The sequence below is a fragment of the Scomber scombrus genome, chromosome 14 (assembly GCF_963691925.1).
Source record: "Scomber scombrus chromosome 14, fScoSco1.1, whole genome shotgun sequence".
Classification (NCBI taxonomy): domain Eukaryota; kingdom Metazoa; phylum Chordata; class Actinopteri; order Scombriformes; family Scombridae; genus Scomber; species Scomber scombrus.
Window position 1 is genome coordinate 14,474,406 of NC_084983.1, and position 24,914 is coordinate 14,499,319.

At 39.5% G+C, this 24,914-nt stretch overlaps 3 protein-coding genes across 3 annotated transcripts; 2 read left to right on the plus strand and 1 right to left on the minus strand.

The window, feature by feature from the left end:
* Positions 1–6,516: 6,516 nt before the first annotated feature.
* Positions 6,517–12,405, minus strand: mis18a (MIS18 kinetochore protein A). Its single transcript, XM_062433707.1, has 5 exons — positions 12,162–12,405; positions 11,855–11,921; positions 10,907–11,029; positions 9,871–9,973; positions 6,517–7,258 (listed from the first exon to the last, which is right to left on the minus strand). Exons 1-5 carry the CDS (start codon positions 12,403–12,405, stop codon positions 7,178–7,180), a joined length of 618 nt encoding a protein of 205 aa, XP_062289691.1. The 3' UTR covers positions 6,517–7,177.
* A 1,325-nt stretch (positions 12,406–13,730) lies between these two features.
* haus1 (HAUS augmin-like complex, subunit 1) lies at positions 13,731–17,439 on the plus strand. Its single transcript, XM_062433683.1, has 9 exons — positions 13,731–13,846; positions 13,933–14,107; positions 14,646–14,781; positions 14,873–15,007; positions 15,179–15,302; positions 15,938–16,003; positions 16,130–16,201; positions 16,656–16,707; positions 17,432–17,439. Exons 1-9 carry the CDS (start codon positions 13,826–13,828, stop codon positions 17,437–17,439), a joined length of 789 nt encoding a protein of 262 aa, XP_062289667.1. The 5' UTR covers positions 13,731–13,825.
* A 2,350-nt stretch (positions 17,440–19,789) lies between these two features.
* On the plus strand, positions 19,790–24,655 carry eva1c (eva-1 homolog C (C. elegans)). The gene is made up of 8 exons (XM_062433028.1): positions 19,790–19,895; positions 20,554–20,747; positions 21,021–21,144; positions 21,293–21,445; positions 22,518–22,661; positions 23,293–23,370; positions 23,462–23,566; positions 23,646–24,655. The coding sequence occupies exons 1-8, from the start codon at positions 19,790–19,792 to the stop codon at positions 24,023–24,025; spliced, it is 1,284 nt and encodes a 427-aa protein (XP_062289012.1). The 3' UTR covers positions 24,026–24,655.
* The last annotated feature ends 259 nt before the right edge of the window (positions 24,656–24,914 follow it).

Below are 24,914 nucleotides of genomic sequence, written 5' to 3' on the forward strand. Positions count from 1 at the left end.
GAGACAAAAGGGGATTTGAGCGAAAGTATAAAATCTCTTGTTAGCGCTCTCATTATATAATCAGAGATGGTGACACAGAGAAGATGAGATTTGAAACGGATCCCTGAGCAATGACTAAACCTCGCTGTGTCCTAGATACAGAGTGGACATGGGACATAATGTAATATGGGCCTTGTCAAGAAGGTGTACACGTACATGCACATGCATACACACTAAACACTGTATTATACACTGAGTTTAAGAGATACTCTCTTATGTAATATCGCTGTAACTGGTTACTAATTGAGCCGCAGACTGATTCACACCAGCTAACAGACCCCAACTCTTACCCTAACCCTTATTATATGTGTAAATGTTTTGTCTCTGTGAAAACTCTCTAAATGACTTCCAGCCAGCTGTCTCTGGTAGCCCCAGTGCGGACTGGTCGAAGAAGCTCACTGCACTATTATTGAAAACCAAAACCTATAGTAACAACAGTGCTTACCATCCTTTACCTCACTGCATTATTCATACATTAATGTATAACAGCAGTCGATTGTGACATGCTTGTGTGGATTTTGCCACAGTGTTGCAGTGTCTGAGTGTTAGTGCCATTAGAAACGACACAATGAAATAGAGGTAGGTACCAAGAGTAGTCATACTCACTTTTTTATAGATTCATATAAACTGTCACTCAACACTGATAATAACTCACAGCTATAACTTTTTATATCCAAGTGTTACATCACCTCTATTACCCACAGGGAAACTCAAAATGTAGAAGTCTTTGTTATGACTTCCTCACAGCAGGATAAGTCTGTTCTTAGCCAGTTTTGGAAAAAAAAGAAAGAAAAGATGAAAAAAACAAACATCAGAAAGCCTTATGAAACTGATCAACCTCGCCAAAGGCTGAGGGCATGAAGGTGGGAAGAACTACTACGATCACGTAACATCCACGAAAATAACTCACTTCCTTTTGTCTTAATGCTGTAGTTTGTGCAATAGTCTTAAATGTTAACTGCAATGAAGAGTATTTGCCAAGAGCTCTCTGAGAGTGATGTGAAAATTGTGCTTGTAAATAACAGTACGACTCCTGTGTTCCTGTCACTTTTGCCCGTACCGTACAAAGGGGAGTCGAAAATGTTGGACGATATCTTCACAACTGACTTGAACTGTTTGACTCGAACGGAAAAGGCTTCTATGAGGCACACAAGGCTTCTCACTGTTAAAATAGAATCTCCTCTTGTCAAAATGAAAAAGTTGCATGCAATGTTTCACGAGCCGAACTGTATTGTCAGCATTTGAAATTAACGTCTTTGTACCTTTTTTCTGGTTGATAACTGAGATTGATACAGACTCGGGGGTCTTTTGTAAGATTTTGTAATGGATGGTTTTGTTTGAGTGTCAAGAGATTTCTATGCTGTATAAAGTATTTTAAATATTTATACTGAATCCATTATGCGTCTGTCTGGTTCTTTAAATGCACCTGGTGACTGTCTGTCTTCAGTCTTGCCTACACATGCCAATATACAACTTTTTATTAGCTGAACATTTTTTAATGAATATCCTTAAATTACTACTACTTTACTATCATTAAGTAAGTAGTTTCACAATTATCAACAGAACTCTTGTTAATTTACATAATAGTGAATTAGTGTAATTTATTTGTAATGCTTAGTTTCTGGAGGACTTAAAGAAGACTGGCCTCTCTGCTGAGGGAGGATCTCTGCTGCACCTCAATGTGACATTTGTCTCGCATGCCATACACATTTCCCAAGGTGCACCTGTGGTGGGTAAAAAAAAAACCAACAGCTGAAGGAACTTACAATGTACATGTATTTCGACCCCTCCCTACACACACACACACACACACACACACACACACACACACACACACACACACACACACACACACACACACACACACACACACACACACACACACTGGACACTAATCTACTCAGCTGTGGCTCCCCCGTCCCCATCATAAACCTCTTTGGGTGACACGGCCCTGACGAGACAAAGAAGGGGGATCACCAGAGCTCCGAGACAAACACACACAAGCACAGGACAACAACACAAACGGGGCTGTCTGATTAAATCGGCGTGGCTAAGCTGATAAAAGCCGAGGGGCAAGAGTGGCTCTAAAATGCATTAAAGCCGGAGCCTTTGTTTACCAAAGACAGGCGGACAGTTAGTCAAAAATCCCCAGGCGGTCCAGTGAGACAAACAGGCCACAGCAATGAATATTATGGCTTAACCACAGCACTGAGCGAAAGGATGGTGTGTACTACAGTGCTTGGACAGGTAATATCTGCACTTAAGTGTACAGTGCTGCTCTGGTGACACTTGTAGTAGGTGTACACACACACACACACACACACACACACACACACACACACACACACACACACACACACACACACACACACACACACACACACACACACACACACACACACACACACACACACACACACACACACACAGACACACACAGCAGACAGACAGACAGACAGACAGACAGACAGACAGACAGACAGACAGACACACACACACACACACACACAAATGTAACTACTAACAAGAGTGGAGCTACTGGAAAGCCGCCTCTTGTAACTAGTGCCTCTATGGACAATGGTGGTGAGGGAAAGTGGTGACGAATACCAAATTAAGACGAAGACTAGTCAATGAATTTATTGCTCAAATTGATCAATAACAAGTTTTACAATTCAGCCATTTATTAAGCAAAAATGCTGAATAATACCTGGTCTTGCTTCTTAAATATAAGGATTTGCTGCTCAATATTGATCTAATTTTTGGATTTGGGATGCTGAATGAAAAAAATAAGTTATTTTAAGATGCTACATTGGAGATTTTTTTTACAACTTTTTCGTTTAAAAAAATAGATTAGGTTATTGTTATTTTTTTTATTAGGTTATTGTTATTGTTTATTGTTAAGGTGTAGGTTATTTAGGCATTTTTTTAATTGATTTGTCATTACTCAAAAGATCATTGGTTAAAGCACTAAACTACCTTTTGGGGGATTCTCAATCTCATGGCAAGTTGTTTATCCATACACAATCTCAGGAAGCATTACTGGAAGAAATCCATATTGATGAGATAAAGCCCCCCCCCCCCAAAAAAAAAAAAAACCCAAAACAAAACAAACATTTTCTTTGACACAGATTATTTCAAAGTTAATCTGTGAGTGATAAACAACCCCCCCCCCCCTCACACACTCTGCCATAAGGGTGGACAATATATTGATTATTAATTTATAATCCTACTGGAGGATGGTGGCTGGGGGTTACCGTGAAACAATCCAAAGCAGTTACAGTCCTAATTCAGATTTCTTAAATATTTGGGACCCTTGAGAAAATTCAACAGTCAGTCTGCTTGTTGTACTCAAGAAGTGATAACCTGTGTGATGGTATCCATTAATATGTATCTGTGTCTGTGTTGTTATCTGACTTTGGTCACAAAAAAGGGTTTTAACACTAATTAATTTACATTTTAATATGAGGCAACACTGACCACTTACTGTACAGCAGGACTTTATTTCTGTCAATCTGTTCAGGCTTAGATCCTTATGACACTAATCCTGTTTTCAGCCCCCTTCTCGTCACATATACGCACACACACACTCACACTCACAACAGGGTGTCAGCAGCAACGGGACAAGCCTTTGTGTCTGAGAAAAACAGACGATTAACCTGCAACACTGTGTAGGACACCTGGGATATGTATGCTGGCCACACACACATCCTGGTTCAACCTCATATAGACCAGTACTGCCTTCCTCAGCAGCTTTCACACACACAGAGCAAACGAGGAGGAGAGAGTGAGAGACAGCCAGACTACCTGGCAGACACAGGCGTACACAAAGACGTGTTTCTAATGAAGTAGGAGGCTTTGCACACTCTGAAGGGATTTGGGTTGTTCCATCAGACGAGTTGCTGACTGGCCGGCTATCCTGTTGCTCACAGACACAGATGAAGGTGATTAATGAAAGGAGAAGGCCGTGGCTTATCAGAGATTTGACGCTTTCATACTAGGGGTACTACCAGTTAAACAAAAACTGGGTTAAATTTCACAAATACTCTTGACACCAAGATCATCTTACACCCACTGATTCTCGAGATTAATTTGGGAACACAGCTGAAGGGTTTTACTAACTGACCTGTCGTCTAGTCTGTGCGACACAAAGACAAAGATGAGACCAGACTTAAGATAATGACTTTAGATTTTGGGCGAGCATATGCCAAGCAACCAGCACTGTAAGGAAAAGTTAAGAGGTCAACCAAATCAATAAGTTCAGTTCAGGGTTCTTTACTTTACTGCATAACATGTTATTGTATTATTAAAATTAAAGTAATGTTTTGTGTTGATTTAGTTTTTGTCATATTTTCAAACAGAAAGAAGAAGAAAACAACAATTGCACCTGATATACTCTATTAAATATGTTTTTTTTAAATAATATTTAAACAAAGACACCATGTAAATAAATGTTAATAAAAATAAATTCAAAAACCCATTATTTGAATTACATGTTACTGAGATTTGCCACGCACAGCTCAGAGAAGTTATACGTGTATGCTTTGGGACCTGTGTTTGCACTGTGCAGTGAGAAATCCAGAGTTAAATTAGGAATTGGTCATAAACCAGCAATGAGCAACTGGTGGGGTGTGGTTCTTTTGTCAAGGGGCAACCAAATATGTCCCTAAGAGACACAAGTACTGATTAAAACTGTCATGATTGAAATGAGATTGCTTCCACCTTTTAACTGACAAAACTGACACAGACAAACCCGAATATTTAGTAACCTTATGCCCAAAAAACCAAAACATCTTCCTCATTGCTCACTCTATTAGAGACAAAATGAAACTGAATTAACTGTAAGTGTCTTAAATCCCCAAAACAGCAACATTTTCCTCCTCACAAAATAATCTTTTTCATTTTGGGGGAAACAAACAAATACATTTTGTAAGTTGGCACACAGGTGGCACTCCTTGAGATATTTTTTCCTCTCTCAAAAACAAGATCAGAAATTCAATCAAAAAGCAGAGCTCAGCCAATAGGATCTCAGTGTCTGTGGCAACAGCAGCATCAGTCCCAGCAGCCATTGGTCAGATGTTTCACACAGGGAAGGATGTAATTGGCTGATAGCGTGTCGAGGCTTCATTGCCTCCATGGCAACATTGCTTCCTTATTGCTTAGGGAAGGTGAAAAGGAGGGAAAGAGGGGAGGCGACTTTCACTCAGACACTACCTCTGCATTATTCATCCTTTGTCCCCGAGTGCTTGTAGAATGTGTGTAGACGTACTGACTGATGTGTGTGCGTGTGTTTTTGTGCCTGCGTTTCTATGTTGGTCTTGGCTTGGTTGGTAATGATTGGTTGAGACTTAAGGGGTGAAACCGGTGCAATAATTGCACTCAGCAGTGCAATGCATCCAGCAACACTGTGTCTATATAACAGCTAAATGAGTTCAGAGGCCACTCACAATGGAGATGACTTCAAGCAAAGCCGCTAGTCTTTAAGCTTTATTGCTCTGAATGGACCAACAAACAAACTGGGAGCGATTATCCAAAATTAGTCTGTTACAGGTCATAACAGCCCATATCTGGACAGGTGACTGCCAGGCTGGCCAGCTTGCATCATCCCTTCTCTGTGCAGGATGCATGCAGGCGGCTCATCCTTATGCGAGGACTGGATAGAGATAACACCACCCACCAGCAACACCACCAGAAACAACAAAAACCATGCGGCTTGTTTGTTGTTGTTTTGACTTTTTTTTTCACCAGCAGTGGAGGGAGGGGAGATTGAGAGGGAGGGGGGATGGGGGGGAATAAGGGGCGAGGGTGGGGTTAGCAGAGAGAAAAACATCACACCGAGATTAGGGTGGAGGGGGTTCATTCAGGACTCCTCCCCTGTGTGTGTGTGTCTAAGCATGAGCGGGGGATAACGTCTGTTGACAGGCGTGCCGACCGACGAGCTGGCTGGCTGTTCCTCCGGCAGTGAGTGTGATGACGAGATGGCAACAGGCACTCAGCATAGCACGTGCTCTCAGTTGCCATCGCAACCTGCCCTTGGATACAGCGTGCTGGTTGGCCGTTTCTAACGGTTGTTGTTCTGTGAGGCTGATGAAACCTCGTGGGTGAGGGAGGGCAACCGGTACAGCATGAAGCCTCTTTCCCGCCTTGGTAGAAAGTGTTGCTAGGCACATTAGAGGTCAGTCAGTAAACAAACACATTTAAACACATAATCAACCCGCCCCCCCGCCCTAACCAAGAGACCGTAAACTTGCTGTTTAACTCTTAAATCCAGACGATACTTCTAATTACAGACAAAGCAGGATGAGCCAGTGATCCCTAACAATCTCAAGAGGAAGTCAGAGAAAAAGAAACATTTAAAAACATTACCTTACGTTTTTTTTTTTTTAAACTCTTTATTACACAAAACTCTAAATACAAACCATACATGTACAACTGAAAGCAAAAATAAACAAAGAAATATAACATACACAGGTTCTTTAGTTTTTTGTCAATATTTTTGTTTTACAGAAAGCTGTTTGATCAATTTTGTTAACTCCTTAATACACAGGAGTCTTACAATAATTTCTAAGTGAATAATTAATAATCCAATAATGTGTTTGACTGTGATGCAATCAATATCAAAGAGTATGTGTCTTTAATTTTAGTTTCAACCAGGCGACTGAAAACATACATCCAGCGATGCTGTTTGGCTTCAAGATTACAAGCTTGAAGAGGAGAACAAAGAAAAAGTGTGTGTGTGGCCTCGAATGGCCCGATCAATACAGCATTGTGCTGAGTGTGCAGCACTGCCTGATGAAAACCTGAACAAATAAACATTCTGCTCACAGCGTACATTCACTCTGCACCGAGACACACAGAGAAGATGGTGCCATGAGCCGCAGGAGGCGAGCTGACAACGTGATTGATTACAAGTGCAGCCAGTCTTTGTTTCACAACTGGTAGTCAGGACAAAGCGGATTGGGAGCTGTGTGTGCACATGTGTAGATGTTTGTGCACAAGGTGAGGCTAGGACAAAACTGAGGGAATGGTGCTGAGATGAAACTTTAAGGAAGAGGCGTTAACGTGAGGAGTGTGGATATTAAATCCTCACATTTAACAACTGGACAAAGCACCCACCCAGACGAGTTGACGTCCATCACTGTCACGCCTCGTCACATCCCTCTTGAAGGCCAGCCTCGATATCCTCCAGCCTCTGTGCCATGGACACGACCAGCATTTTCATCTGGGAGGGTTGTGGTCAAGAAGGGAGACGTTTTGAAAAGGTGCACCGAGGGGGGGGGGGGTTGTACAGCAAGATGAACAGCAAGGGTGGGATGAGAAAAGAATGAATCAAGAATGAGAATGAAAAGGGTGAATATGAAGGAATCAGAGCGGGGAGTGAGAAAATGGACAGGTGGGAAATGAAGGGAGCAGCAGGAAGCAGTGAGGGAGAAAGAGGGGAGGAGAAAAGATAATTGGGAAAGGGGTGCAGCAGGGGAGGATGACGAAACCCAGAGGGGTGGTGGTCAGGGATGGATGGGTATGATGGGGGGAGAGAGAGTGGGAAGGGGGGGGGGGGGGGGGGGAGTGTTGGAGGGGGAGACAGGTCAGTGAGTGTAAAAGATGTAGAACCCAAACAAGTGTCTACAGTCAGACAGACAGAATACATTAACTATGGCGGCAGCGGTGATGGGCACCTTCGTCACTGCTGCGGTGGAACTGAGGACAATGACTACTTATAGAACACCAATGAGACAGTTGTGAGAAACAAGTGGCAATCCCTGAGTCTAACTACTGATAAAAACAACTGTTTGATACTTTACTTTGAGAAATATCAACGTTTTTTTTTTCTACAAATCCCCATTTCTTATTTAACAGAAGAAGCAGGGGTGCCCATAACAATTATTTTCATCTGATCATTTCATAAAAGATCAATAATTTCAGGTGAAATGATTAATTGTCTAAAAAAGTGTCTAAAATGGCAGAAAATAGTGCAAAGTGCCCATCGCAAGTTCCCTCCGCCTAAGGTGACATTAAATTACCCATTTGCAACTAACAATTATTATCATAATCAATTAATCTGTTGATCATTTTCTTGATTATTCAATTGTTTGGACCTCAAATGTCCTCTTTTGTCCTGATATAGAGTCCACAAACTGAAGATTTACAGTTTACTACATATAAGACCGAGGAAACCAGAGACTGTTCACATTTGAGAGCAAGACTCAGAGAATTTGGACTTCTTTTCTTAAAAAATAAATAAAAAATCACCAAAAAATATGAATCAATTATCAAAATAGTTATCGATTAATTGACAACTTGTTGCAGGTCTACATGAATCTGAGCACTTATGTGATACTTGCCTCAAGCACATGACTGATTTGATGCCATTACCTACATGAGTGTTGTGGTTGGAACTTGTCTTACCTCTTCCTAAGAAAGCTGGCACAAGAGTTTTGCCCAGAACTCAAACACAGCGATGATGAAAAGTAATGACAACAGAAGCTGTTTATGCTTACTGACATGTGATGATAGACAGTGATTTGAAACCTGACCCTGTCAAATGCCTTTTTAATCTCTTTCCTATTTATCAGTGGATAACAATGAATGACGGCTATAAAACCACCTAAAATAAATACAATCAGTGTATAGCAGTCAGATTAATCTTCAGCCTACTCACACTGGAACGAAACACAGTCAATGAGGTGGGAGATGTAAATGGTAGCCTACATATTAACATGAGGTAATATGGGGTAAGCTTGTTCATTTACTTATACGGTATCCTTATGCTGCCTTTTCTTTGAGTGACATTGGCTTCACTCTGTGACTTCAGAGGTGAGTCACTTTCAAATGTATTTGTTTATATGGTTCACGGGAAAGGAACAAAAGAAATATGATAATTAGCCTATATGGAAACTATCCATATGAAATAAAGAGAGATGACTTGGTGCTTAGTGTACTGACACGCAAGCATGAATGTTTTGTTATTTCTAATATGCAATGTTTTTTTCCTCTTGACTTTTAAGCAGTATAACTTGTTTAAAATATAGTGACTCATAGTTAATAGTCATAATACAATACATCAGCTGTCACCAGCATGAAATTAAAAAAAACAAACATCACACATACATCATGCTATACTAACAAAGCCACATCATGATCAAAACATGTTTTTCCACTGACAAAGATTCCTCCACATGCTCCCCTTCACATCTTTTGTCCCTGGTACAAGAGCACTGCTGCCCACTATCACCACCTATTGGCCAATCTAGGGATTGATGGATATTTTTTAAACAAAGGATCATTAACTAAGTTTGGTATCACTAGGCTCCTGCAGTGAAAGTAAATACTTCCATAAAATACTCATGTGGCACTTTTTACTATATGGATCTATGAGGCAAGGAATATTGAAAAATTATTAAAAACTATCTTTGGATATTAACACTAAATCCTAAATAAAATACACGTCTTTGTTTTAATCTAAACTAATGGTGTGGACAATAAATCTGTTTGTAGGGGATGACATAGAGAGATGAGGTCATGTCTGATATACGAGTCTGGCCGTTACAGAGGCAAGGGCTTCCGAGAACTAAGGTGATGTCATTAGTACAACCTGCGCATTGATAATCAATGAGAGCTGTACTGAATGAATGTGAAAGCACTGCAAGCTGGACGATGCAACACATGGAACAGTGACTCCTGTCATAACTACGAATGTACGAGTCAGATTTCTATTTTATCATCAATTTTTCACATCAACGATGTTGACATGCAATGTGAGAAAGAAACATGTTATCTCACAGCAAAAAAAGCAACAGAAGAAACAGACAAAGAAAAGCAGTGGCAGTAATTTACCTCTGACAGCTGCTGTTCGACAATGCCTCTGTACTCCAGCGTGACTGGCTGCTCTTTGGGGCCCTCTGCTGCCAACATCTGTCTTGCAGAACCGAGCACATAGCTGAAAAAGAGTTACAGTACAACATGAAATGTGTTAAATATGGAGGTACAGTTGGGGTATGAACTGTAAAACAAATTAAATTCAATACAATACCCCTACCATGAACTACCTTTATTAAGCTTATCACATTCTGTTTTTTGGTACTTAACTGCTGGTTTAAAAGTACTGTTTTCACCATTCAATTACATGTATAATCTTTTTTTTTTCCTGCCAAAGAGTGAAGGGGTTGTAATGTAACTTTAAAAATGAGAACTTCCCCGCCTTCCTCAGTTGTCTAAATCAGCCTGTGGACTGATTTCTATGTAACTGACATGGGTCAGTTTTATTGCAAAAATCCAACAAATGTGACATTTTTGTGTGCCTTGCCTCTCTCCTGCTATCAAGAACAAAACAAGCAGCACCCACCCCAACAGATTGCAAATGTCAGCTTTCTAGCTCTGTTACCCTGGCTGGTGGCTAGCCGCCTAACCATGCCAGATGTGCTGGAGTATCTCAATAGTTGGAGGAAGGAGATCTCTAGAGACTGAAGATGTCTTAAGCAGAGGTATTTATTTAGGTTCAATATTGAAGGGACTTCAGAGTGATCCCTAAATGGGAGGAAAGTATTGGTGAGCCTTATTCTAAACATACACTTCCCTTACCTACCTCAGACCACTCTTCATTCTGAAAGTTGTGAATTTGCCTATGACCCTGAGACAACTGCCATCTACCTTTCCTGCCTTCTGTGGTCTGATAGACACCTTGGTTGCAATGGAATCCACTGACAAAGCAAATAACTTTAGATGTACAAAATTGTTCACAGTGTACAATAAGGTTTGGATCATTAGACTTTCCTCAGAAATAGATCCAAATCAGGTCAAGCACATCATATCAAACAAATGTAAATTGATGCACAAGTCCTTAAACATTCCTACTGATAATCCTTAAACATACCTGTCGATGTCCGCTACATTGAAACAGAATGTAAATCTCTTGTGGTCCATGCTCCTCGGGGTGGATGTGTAAACCATGCCAAGCAAAGATTGGCAGCCTCGACAGATGAGATCCACAATCAGACTAGAAGGAACATTTTTTTTAAAAACACAAAAAAACTGTTACCAATCAAACAGTGGAATGGATTTAATCCAACAAGCACTCATACTTAAATGAATAAAATGGCTGTAGGTTGTTTTGTCAATGCATTCCTACCAACACATACAGTATGAGCATTTTCCTAAACCATCTGCCCCCCCCCCTGTGACTGAGCTATGGTTAAGTTTAGAAAACTAAAACTATTTGGTTAAAGATGTACTATGCATGATTTTCCTTGAAAAAACGATATACAGATTCATAAAAAAGTAATCCCTCTTAATCATCACTTACCAGTAAAAGAAACCAACATAACTGCTGGTTTGAACACTTTTTGTTACAATCTGAAAAAAGTAACAACATTTAGCTTTGACACTGAATATGTAGATGATTATAAGTACTTTACTATATTCATTTTTATGCTACATTATACTTCTACATCACAACATTTTTTAAGGCAGGTATAGTCAATAATTACTTTCCAGATTAATATTTCACATCCATGCTGCTTTTTATTTTGTTGTTTTTGTTTTGTCAAAGATTGTATGCATTTTTAATGCCCCCTCTTAGACAGCTACAACATAAAAAATAATGCTTACATGTTTAAGTTTAATAATACAGTAATATAATGTGTAATATTAGGACTGCAAAAAGAGCAGTCCTGCAGTGTAATGAGTACCTATAATTGGATCACCTGATGTGTATGTTTTGCTCCATTGCATGTCGCTTACCTGCAATGAAGTACTTTTACGCTGTTGCACTTCTAATTGAGTAAGTGAAGGATACACACTTATTCATTTATGGGCTTCTCACCAGAGAGATCTTTTGGTGGGTTCATGCAGGCGAGTGTCCTTTCCAACCAAGACGTTTTCAGTGACCCCTGAGACCAAAAACATCACAATCATGTCTTTAGTGTAAACATTCATTTATAAGTTAACTACCAAATGTCTAAATCCCCAGCTTGTGACTTTTAACTGCACTATTAAACAGACTTCTCCATCTATCTGTGGTTTTCATGCAGTTTAAACTGATACAAAAGTAGACAGCTGTATGTTTGGGTGTTTGTTTTATTTGTCCAGACCAACCAGACCTAACCAGAAAACTGAGCAATCAGACTCACGTTTAAGTCTGATCTGGTTTTCGTCATCTTCACTTCCATCCCAGGACAGTGAATCCCCCACAGGTAACTTGCACTTCCCGCAGATGAAGACCACAAGTCCGTCGTCGGCCGCCCGGCTGTCCTCGTCCTCCTCTGTTTGGCCAAACAACTTTTCCTCGATGGCGGTGGAGTCTGTGCTGTGAAGATCAAATGTGCTATCTATACGTTTATATCGGCGTTTTATTACGTTTTCTTTCGCCGCCATTTCTATTAGTTTCTCCCAAACAAACAAGCAATTTTGAAGGTGTTGAACCTACGCGGGAACCTACGGGTAGCTGAATGAATCCAGACCATGTAAGATATTCACTCTTTCCTACTTCCGCCTTCGCTTCTTAGGTCAGTTCAGTAAGAGACCATTCAAAAGCTTTTTGTTTTACCTCTTCTTTTGTGGCCTAATATAATTTAATACTCACATAAATGACAGTGAATGATTTTTTTTGCATGTAATTTAACATTTTATTTACACACACTAGATTTTAAAGTCCCCCTCCACTCAAACATGTGTTTTTTCCTCCTGTTTCCACCTGAATACAGTATATAGATAATGATATAAAGTCAGTGGTTTGTACAGTTGGATGTTTGTGCTTCACTGTGCAGAATGATTTATGTGCAGAGTTTGACACTAGACGGCTGTTTTCACATTCATCTACTGAAAGTGTGGTGTATTTTTATATATAAATACATATTTGAAGGGGAACTTTAAATGTTTTTATTTGCAAGCTGGTGGCATATATAGACATATTTTTTCAGTACAAAATGTCTGTAAGCCAGAGCATGCAAATTAGACTGCTACATTTTAGTGTACATTGTAATGTTTTTTCTATATATGATATTTACAATGACATTATGTATAATAATGAAATCAACATGCATAATAAAAGAGCCACTCTGTACGACTGGGCTTAATTAATTAATTTGACTTTGATGTTACTCTAACTCTAACTTTTTTATCTTTTTGGTTTTGCTGTTGACATGGTTTTCCCTCCCTACACTTTTTTTTATCCTTCTTTCTTTCTTTCTTTCTTTTTTCCTCACACACCCCAGAGTCATGAATATTGATCTTGTGCTGATGAATAGACATTTTCTCTTCTCTCTCTCTCTGCTGTGTCAAATGAAAATCAAATATTTTAGACACAAAAAAGATAATTATTAATATATTTATTAATCTTGCCGTTACTGTATAAATGTATCCTAAATGTGTCAGACATCCGACCCTAACCGTAACTCCTCACTGATCCAGTTCTCCTCAGCTTTAATAGTAGGCTAAATATCTTGACTTGCTTTGTATCTTGGTGAGTCTTGAACCGGAAAGACTTTCTAAACACAGCAAGCTTTGTTTGTATTTGTTATTTATTCACCACACATCATTTTTCTTGTATTTATTTAATTCAATTCCAATTTTCATCTATTTTTGTTGTATCTAAAAATGTCAATCGTTGTTTTTAGCAGTAGTAGCAAAGACACTTGCTACATTGCTTTCTCATTGGCTGATAACCAGGAAGTAAGTTGAATGATTTGAGGGGCGCGAAACTGAAAAGTCTTGTTGTCTTTTTGTTTGGGCTGCTGGAGCACTTCAACATTCGAGGAGGCTAATTGTTGTGCGTTTTGTTGCCTTTTCAATCGCCATGTGTGAAAAAATCAACAAGGTAAGGTACCTTGTCTTGATAACTTGCAGTGACTGCCGCTGTTGGCTGTGTTTCCATCGTCCACTTTGTCCCGTGTTTTTTCTCAGGTGAACAGCTGGCTCGGGTCAGTGTTTGGGGATCAGGCTGTGCCTCAGTTTGAGGTCAACACCAGGACTGTGGACGTGCTGTACCAGCTGGCACGGTCCAGTGAAGCCCGGTGCAATGACACAGCTCTCCTTATAGAAGACCTCAAACAGAAAGCATCAGAGTACCAGGCTGAGGGTGAGTGACTGGCAGACGGCAAACATGAGATATGATATGATAGGATAGGATGAGGTCTCTATTGATCCCCCCTTGGGAGACATTCAAATTGACACAGTGGTACAGTGTAAACAATCTCTGTGTAAATACATCTGTTATATATATATATATATATATATATATATATATATATATATATATATATATATATATATATATATATATATATATATATATATATATATATATATATATATATTATATATTGTTATTTTCTGTCTCATTGGATGTATTTTGAGCAAAGTTAGCACAGTCCCAGAGCTCTGCAATTAACATGATAAGGATAATGTTATGATTACAAGGTATGGTGGCTAAAATATAGTAATAAAATAAGACCCAAACTGTAATGAACCTTCAATATACTGATTCAGTATCTTTACATGCTTCAATATACTAGATTTTGGTGAAATATGTGTAAAAAGGCACATTTGTGCATTCATTCACACCACAAAGTATTCACAATGTTTTCACAGAACTCAACAATGTCTCCTCCATCTAGGTGCTCATCTCCAGGATGTTCTTCTACAAGGTGTTGGCCTGTCCTGTGCAAGCTTGTCAAAACCTGCTGCTGACTACTTGTCGGCTTTAGTGGATAATGCCATTGTTCTTGGAGTCAGAGACACATCCCTGTGCAGGTAAGCTGTCATTGTTCTGTTGTAGTCTAGTCAGTAATTACCCTGTTTTAAAAAAAAAAAAAAGCAATATGGACTTTTATGTTTCCTGTAGCTTTATGCCAGCAGTAAACAACCTCACAAACGAACTTCTTGAAGCAGAGAAGTCAAACAGAAGACTTGACCGGGATCTCAGGGCCCTCAGAAAGAGGCTGGGTGCCACTCTGGTGCTGCGGAGCAACTTACAAGAGTAAGAAAATGGACACCGGCATGTTGACATTTATTGTTGTATTGATATGTAATGTTACAGTAACAACATGCAATGTGCTGTGCTATCACATACTGTATGTCACAGCTCAAATAAGCCATTTGTTGCCACATAACTGCAGTCCTTCTGTAACCTGTTTTTTATTGTCTTCAGGGCTATCAACAAAACTGTCAAATCTCAGTCGGTGGAAAGTGCTAAAGCGGAGGAGAGGCTGCTCAGCATGGGCTTTGTGACTAGGAAGACTAAAGAGTTCAGCAACACAAGGGAAAGGGCAGAGGTGTGTTGTGGTGTCATACCTCTATCTGTGAAGTGTTTAAGTTGTGCATAAAGATTATACTTTTTTACAGTGTATTGTATATTACATTTATCTGTTCCAAAATTATATGTGCTCTTGTAACAACTTGATTTGCAGCCTGAGGAGGCATAAATTATTAGTGTACTCAGCTGCTAGCAAAAGAAAATCAATCAACACAAACACATCCAAAAAATCAAACAACCAGTGACATAAAAAAACCTCTATTAAGAGTGTGAAACATAGGAAGGATGAAGAGTCCAGAAAAGTATTTATGGGAAGGAATACAAACTTTAGTGTACTTAATATTCAATATGCTTTGTAGATAATCTAATTCATACCTTGTTGGTGTTTCTATGGAAATAAACAAATAACCTATCATGTCACAATTTAGAGACACAGACTGTATTTTGACCTGGCTGAAATGTGAGCATCATGTTACTGCCTCCGGTTTAGACGACAGAGGTGATGTCGTGGACAGGTCCAACAGTTAACGCCCTTCGTATTGTTGTCAGGAGGCACCAGATATTCTAAATATTAGAGCCGCAAAGCAGCTGGCACAACAGAGCTTTGTCATAAACTTTGTTGTCTGTTTAATTCCCCTCTCATACATCCTGCAGGCTCAACTTGTATCCAGGAACATGGACAAGTCCATCACGCACCAGGCTATTGTGCAGCTTTCTCAGGTAATTTCAGCTGCAACACACTCAGGCGTCATGGAGTGAAAACATAACACTTTCAGCTTTCAGGGTTTGAAGTGTGTCATCTTTCTTTCTCTCTCCCTCTCTCCTTCCCTCCCACTCTCTCTTCAGGAGGTTACTGCACTGAAACAGGAAATCATTCCCTTGAAGAAGAAACTTGAGCCTTACATGGACCTAAGCCCAGTATGTTTGTTTTCAGTTTGTCTGTCTTGTAAAAGTGTCAGTGACCACTAACCAACACTGTTTTCACATTATCATCATATTGTATACATATATTAACAAATCTTTCATTGATGGTAGCCTTAGCCTTATTACAGTGATAATGAACACAATTGACAGTTTGAACAGATTTGAACTGTTTGTACAGTAGTGCCTAGCATAAGTGCACCTGGGAAAATCATACTGAGCCTCTTTGCCATTTTATATGCTTACCAAAATTCCTTTGAAACTGATGGGTAATAAACTTAATTACTATCTGTGCTATGCCATTTAATAGATAAGACAGATAGCAATTGGAATTACATACAGCATTTAAGTGAATGTATGTAAATTTGACTTCACTTCAGTCATGTCTATGGAAACAACTTTGCATCGCTGTATTTTACTTAATGTTTTTTTCCCCTCTAAACCACAATAGAGTCCGTCTCTTGCTCAAGTGAAGATAGAGGAGGCTAAAAGAGAACTGGTAAGTATCTTATGGTTTGTTTCAGTGATGTTTGAGAAGTAATTGATTTCTTTTCATTTCAATGCTTTATTCTTTTCTCCATTACAGGCTGCGATCGATTCCCAATTTGAGATGAAAGTGGATTTCAAGTGAAGATGTGTGAAATTTTAGTATTTCCTGGTTTTGATTTGTAAATGTTCAGTTTGAAAAGTAATAAAAGTAACAATTTCCATGTCCTGGTGCTTCTTTGTCATGTGTGGAACTGTGCAGGTGCAGTTTAACAAAATTAGAATATTTTTTTATGAATAACTTTGTAACTATAATGGAAACTGTGGCCTAAACATTATTTTTGCAACAGCTAACCTATCAGCAGAAATTCCTCTAAAGACCCTTTAAACTGTAAGCCAGGTATTAATGTGCAGAATCTAAACCTAGAATGTACTAGTGTTAAAACTGCACTGATCATGTACTTTACCAGATCAGTGCAATTTATCAGAGACCACCGGAGTCTCCTTTTTAATGTGAAAATAAAGGCTTATTATTGGCTTGTAAGTTTTGTGTTTTTCTTTTTTCGTAAAATCTATATGAAGTCCTCCTTTGGAAAAGTAACTGCTGCATGCACAGCAGCAGTGTTAGCAGGTCAAACTTTATGTTAATTTAAGGCAAGCTAGACACATTTCTGAATACAACTTCCTGCTATTAATCTTAATTTGTGTTACTCTTTATCTGTGTCTATATTTGTTTCTCAGTCGCTTAAGACCCAAAAGTAATGATTCTATCTCTCCCTGTTGAATAATTACAACAACACAAAGCAGGTTTTGATTGTTTCAAGTAAATATGGCCACCACCCCTAGAATACATCTTCCATCATCTGCTGACTTCTTGGAAATAATAATATTTTACATGAAACTTTAAATATATTGATTCATGATCAGTTCGAGCCACAGATGATGAGATTACGACTCTCAGATCTTTCTTTACTTGGGTTGAATCTATTTGATTGATCTCCTCCTCTTCCTGTTTGATACAAAACATCGTTAACATTAATCAAATGTTTTGTCTAGGTTCTGGCCGCTGCTATCTAATCTGGAGGTTGTGTTCACAAACACCTTATGAGAGAATTATTCTTTGATCAATTTTGTCTGCCAGACGCATTTGGTTATGCGTCTTCTGTCCAAACACTTTAAAGAGATGGTTTTATTTGAACAGCTTCATTGTCTCGGAAATATTAAAGGAGTGAACTGTAATATGTTTTGGATTATTTTCATGTTTTTGTATTTTTATTCATTTCATATTTTTCATGACAACTTTGGAAGAATCATTCCCTTTTCAACATTTTGAATTTTACAACCCTTTATATTTACATTAATCTTTTAAAGAGGCATTAATAATACTGATATGATGTTATGCATAGATAAAAATTTGCTGACATGAGTTAAAAACCTAACTAAGCTGTGGAGACCAAGAGGTCCTGACTTTTAGTCCCTAGTGTGGGTCAAGCTCTAAAAATGACTGAGTCCTACATTTCCTATGATTTATCAGATACTATCTTCTGGTGGACCCTGTCTGCCTGATTAATTTCCCCACATCTTTCAAATTCCACACCCCATGTGACGCAGTTCTCAAGTCTCAAGCCCAAACAGAGACCCTAATGGCATCATTGTGACATCATCAGGGTTGTTGTCTTAGACTCAGCTCCCTTCAGAGCCACAGAAGAAATCATACGGCTCTTTTCATGAATTGAGTGGTACGCCTCTTGAAGAATAAAGTTCATGCTTCTTAATTCTCCAGTGAGATAATTTTTTTATTGTTATAAGAATCTAAACATTTATACAAACTTATATATTTTAATATTTCAGAACTTTGCCATACGCCATTTTCACAAGTGCATTTTTTTTACTTTCCTGTTTGACTTTATGTTGTCTGAAATGCAGGAAACTTTGAGTTTGACAACAAAATTCCACAGGCTTTGGAGGGATAACAGCACACTGAAGGGGCTTTTGGAGCCACTCCCTGGATACCTAAAGCTAAAGTACAGCGAATGAGACAAACTAGGGGGCCAGTCCAGTTTGTATGCAAAATATCAGCCCTCAGTTCCTCCCCCTGCCAGTTCTACCCCTATGGAGCTGGTCTTGGAGACCCCAATGTCTCTGTCAGTTTGACTGTTGTAGGTCTCACATGTAGATTGACTGGTTACCATGGATGTGGGCTGGGAAGCAATTTACCCAGTAGGCCCCTTTCTTCATTGAAAGGCACCACGGTTAGGACATCAAGAGTTTATGAAAAGAAACAGAATCAAAATATCACTCACTTTTCACTTGATCTTTTTTAGATAGAGAATAAAAATCACTGTCTTGTCATACAGTTGAAGTTAAAATGGGACACACACAAATCCTGAATGAGCAGAGTATTATTTTAAAGGGACATAAAGCAAGATCAGAAAGGGTTATAATTCAGAAAAATTAACAATATTCAAATACGGACATAACAACAATTACATTTCCTTATTGCAACAGTGGGTTTTGGGAAAGAAGGAAGAGAAAAACAGAATAGTAACAGACAGAAAAGAGGCAAAGAAAAGGAGGAAATTGGCAGAATGAAAGCATTTTGCCATAATCCAAAAAGTAAACATGCGCCTCATGAGGGGAGAGAAAAAAAGGTCCTGCCAGCGCGTCACACCATTGAGTGAGTCGCCCCTCTTTCTTTTAAAATAGTTTTATCTGCCACGCCCACACCATAATTTCCCCTCAGCTGTTACTGCAAATCGCTTTCAGTTTCCACATGGATCCATTCACAAATCTACGGTGTTAAACAGTAGGAAAGTCGGATTGGGGTTGTCACTTCGTGTCGGACTAATCACCTCCTCTGTCAGTTTGGAACAACTTGTTGCGCAGCTGCTATTTCTAACCTCCTCTGTGGTCCATTACTGCAGTGGGACAGTGTGCTTCATCGGCTGTCTGTGCTGGGATATTTTCTGTGTAGGCAGACAGATGGAGAAAAAACTGCTTTCCCCCAAATCGTTTCACCTGTCTATATGACATTTCTGTGAAGTCTCGTTGAATTTTGGAGTCTATTTAATATGATATCAGAGGCAGGGGATGCGAGTCATGAGCTGGACGCGTCCTTGCCACGGAGTGGACTGGAGCCACAGCCTCTTTTACCTGACTTTACTGCTGTGGACCAGACGCATGAATGGACTGGCTGATTTCTCAAGTAAGATGATGACTGGTGGTGGTGGTGGTGATGATGATAATGATGATCATGGTAATAGTTAAAGATCACTTTTCTCCCAAGAAAGTGTTGCTGTTCTTTAAGTTTTCTATGGGACTGCACTGTTTTGAGTGGTGCAGTAATAGCTACAGTAGGAGGAGTGAAAATGTGTATTTGCAATGTAAATAGTGAAATAGATAAGGTTTTTTTTCTTGTTAATACATGTCCAGGTTTACTAATCCCAGATATTTCTCCTAAATCTGAGATTTGTTTGTTACCCTGCCTGAGATGTAGTGATGTATTAGTATTTTTGTCATACTAGTTATTGTTTAGTCATATACAATTCATAGCACCAATCTCTTATCAGATGAGTTAGACCAACCATTCTCAGCATTGTGTATGAAGAGGAAGGCTGCTTTATCTAGACCCTGCAATTTTAGGTTATATTAATGACCTCAGAGTCTTGCAAAGTTCTTTTTGTGCAAGACAAATAACCTAAACATCTCAAGATAAAGCATTTTGAATCAGAAGTAACTTAATCACATTACAAAACATGCAACAAAGGTGGGTCATATGTTTAATGCCAGTTGGCAGAATTTGCCAGCTGCAGTTTTTTTTCTTGTGGACATTACAGACTAACTGATGCCTTTTCGTTAAGCAGACTACCTGGTCAGAATCATCACCAGTCATTCGGCTCACGCGTGTGATGGACAGCCTCTGCGACTCCATTGTCCACGTCACTCCACCATCTCCATCCAGTCTGCCTTCTACGGGAGCAGTGAGGCGAGGCTGTGCAGAGCAGACCCTACACTCAGAGCCCAAAACCACAGCTGTTCAGCTTTTACTGCTCTACAGGTGCATTTTATGCAAGGGATATACAATATAGCACTGCTCACTCTCACTAGGTCAGTTTTGTATAGGTGGGTGTTAGCTGTTTTAGCTGCCATATGTGTTTTAGTTTTAGTGAACACATCAGGTTTCGATAAGCTGGCTGTTGATGGTCTAATGGTCATTTACATGTGTGAAGGCACACCCCACTGTCTGCCATTTGTCAGTGCATCACTCTTTTTGCATCTGATTTGTCTGAAGTGTATGTGTAATGCTGCATCAAATCCTGTTTACTGACAGAAGCTGCTGTCAGAGTGCCAGAGCCACAGAGATTGTCAGCTGCCTGTCAATCCCCTGCTATTTGGGAAGGACCCCTGTCCTGGAACTACCAAATACCTTCATGTGGACTACAAGTGTAAACCAAGTGAGTTCAGCAGCTTTTATCTCACTCTCCCCACCTGTTAATTGTCATGTCGCACCCCACTCTGCTCACCCCTTGCCCCCATCCTAACCCACCGTCATCATCCCCTCCACCTCTTTATCCTTTCTGGGGGTTTTTTCCCCACACTCAGCTGAACACAAAAGACATGTGGCATGTGAGGGAGAGACCATGGTCCTGCACTGTAAGCCCCCCAGGGTGCTGAACATCTATGCAGCTGTCTATGGGAGAGGTCTGAGCCAGACTGACACCTGCCCCTCACACCTGACAAGACCACCCCCATTTGGTGAGTCGACAAGATATTCATTATTCTCTCTGGTGGTAACTAACAGATGATTCGTTTTACAAGGAGAACAATGAACCCAGGAATATACTGTCTTAAGAAATGACTCTGAAAATGTGTTTTATTTTACCACACACAGAGAAAGAGGAAATTAAGTTTTAGCATTCCCAACAAACAGTTAACACCTGTATACAGGGGCAACATATGTTATGACATATTTCCTCTTGGCATTTTACATTATTTGTCATTCAGTCATATTATGCAGGGAATTTGCTGGATTTCTTTGTGGCATGTAACAGAAAGCAAGTGCTTCCCAGATCTAAACAGTTAGAAGAAATGGTAGATGATGACAAGGGTAAAATGTATATATTACCTTTTAAAACACAGTGTTAAAATGATGCACTAAAGAATAGCTCCCTGAAAAACTCCCACAATGGAACAAAATAATGTATTCTCCAAGAAGTATACACTACTAATGTGTGTGATATATAGGGGGTAGTGCATGAGTGAGAGAGGTAATGATTTCTGACAAAGCACAGAACAGGAAGCAGAAGGATTTCTTCGATATGTGGTTTTAATGAAGAGACACAAAACAAGCATAAACTGTACAGTGGACCTTTTTGGCAACACACAGTTTGCCAAATGCACAGATGTAAGTAATTATACCAATAATGTCTGCATTCCTTTTGGGGGAGCCCAGCTATTGTTAATGGTATTGACTACACCTGTGAATACAAAAGGTGTGAGGTAATTTTTTACAAAATGATAATAATTCATTCTTAACATTAACTTATCTGGATGTTGAATGCTTTCAAATAAACTATTTGAAGATAATGACATTAAACTAACATACATGCACTGAGTTAAGTATTTGCCTTCCTTGAGAAAAAGAAACTTCACGTCTGCTTAAAAAGGTGATTTCCTTGTAATTAAACTACAAACTCTTGCAGAACAGTGAATCAGTGGTTCAGCTATTGCAGCAGAGGTACATATTTGAACCTTGTCCCAAAGTTGACAAAAACGCACAATAAATGACTCTTATTACTCTTGAGTTTTTCTTTTCTGCTTCCCACAGAGTGTCTGAACCATGAGGCTGTCCAGTTGGTGTCCAAGGCCTGCTATAGCAAACAGACTTGTGCTGTTGCCGTCAGCAACAAGACCTTTAGGGATCCCTGCTTTCCAGGAACCAGGAAGTACCTCAGTGTGGTCTATTCTTGTGGTAGGAGTCTTTTTTTCTCCTTTCCTCATACACAATACAAGCCTAGTAATAGATTCGAGAGAACTTTCAAAATAGGACCAGACTTAAATGACATTATGTATAGGTCACATATGTTTTTGTTTCTGCCTTATTCATTATGTGACAGTTCCTTATGTGCGCTTTTGTAATTTCCTACTGTGATTCTTATCTGCTGATCTCAGCCGTCAGCTGTTCTTATCACATCACATTCAACAGCAGAGTAGCTCAGAATAATAGACTGAGTTCTGATATTGTGGGTTCGGGCTGACATCCTGATAAACTTCCTGCGACTGGCACAAATGCCAGTGAGGTCATCCAGCAAACTTTGTTCATGTGTCATAATTTGGAGTTGTGACTTCAGTTCGGTGCTGATAGAATTCTTCTGACTGGCTCTGTTGGCTCCATCTAGCACAAAACAATGTGTTTTAACATTGTAGGCCAGTAATCAACACAATCGGACAGAAAGTATTCATAATCTGGGAGTGTAAGTTGGTGGTTGGACCCAGGAGGACTGGATGTGAGAAATGGCGTGCTGATGAATGGTCAAATGTAGACTCACTAAGTTTGTCAGTCCACTACAATAAAGACTGTGTCATCTGTTTTTATGTAATAGTGCCAAGGACTTTACTAAAGGAGGCAGACCCCAGCATATTCAGCTCCACCTCATCTCCTATTGTGAGCACAGAAAAAGGTAACAGCATCATACCATTTGCAGCAATTGCAGCCTTCTTTTCTTTTTTTTAAGCCTTTTTGCTGCATCACAATTCTGATTTTCACCACAGGCTCTCCTGCAGATCTGGAGGAACCTGTTTCCAAAGAGGCAAGAAGGCCAGAGAACTCAGGAGCCATGATGAGCAACTCTCTCCTGACCTATGCCTACATTAAAGGTAAACATCATTCACACGCATGCACTCATGACATTTAATCCGCATGTTATAACATCTCTTACCTTCATTGCTCATACAGAGCATCCAGAAATGGCAGCGCTGTTGTTCACCTCCAGCGTGTGTGTCGGTCTTCTGCTCACACTGCTGGCCGTATCAGTTCGAGTGACCTGCAAAGGGCATCGGCTTAGAGATCAGAGACTCGCACCCAGGTCCCACAGTCAGACTGCCAACTGCCAAGAGAATGAGGACGATGAGGAAGAGGAAGATGATGATGATGATGATGAAGAAGAGGGAACAGAAAGCTCTTTAATCTCAGCCACAGAAAGGAAGGCAATATATGGCTGGGAGGAGGTGACTTATGTGAGTGAGGCAGCGGAACGGGCAGAGAGGATTGAGCGCAGAGAGATGATCATACAAGAGATTTGGATGAATGCCTATCTGAATGGCAGCTCATGTTAACTGAATGCTACTCAGCACCTTCAGGATCTTTTCAAGATTTTCTCCAGAAGCTCAAAGCCTTTGATTACTGACACTCTAAGAAACTTTTTTTACACTGTAAGGCAGTTTGTTGCAGTATGTTTTTTTTTGCCATTTTGTGGGAGCATTGCTTATGAAGACTGTATAATTTAGGTGGAACTGCAGTAATGGTAATTTTTAAAGGGTCCGCAGGGTTTTATGCTGTAAAAGCATAGTCACAGATTAGTTTTGCAGTCACAAATTCATAAATGATGTGATTGCTAAAGTGTTGTATTTATTCACAGTCACCACCAGATGAAGCTAGGATTTCAGGTTGAAGCACTGTTTACAGAAGTCATTAAACTCCCACGTTTATTCAAGAATATTACTATATTGATTCATTATTAAAGGGTCTCAGCAGCTGATAAAGTACCATAAACCCAAGAACATGTCAGGGAATGTCTGTCTGTTCCTCTCATCTCTGAACTCCAATGGGGTTAAAAATGTGTTTTACATCATGAACAAATTTGTGGTTTATGTGTTAAGTGTTATCTTTCTTAGCAGTGGTAAAAATGTTTTGGTGTCCATTTGAAAACATATTCAGTCTACAATGATTTGATTTATTATGACAGACAAAAATAGAAACATTACAGTGTTTTCCCTACAGTATAGCTACATTAGTGTCAGCTGTTCATACCAGAGACCTAAGGCATGTATTCATTTTCACCTGCCAAAACGGATTACTCTCTCTAAGGAACCATCCGAGGTAAATGTACAATAGTTGAAATTATCCTTTAAAACTACACATTACATCCAGGGTGTAGTGTGTGTGTTGTGCTTCTTAAAACCTACCACACCTCTCTGAATCACTTTATCAGCTCCATCAGTAGTT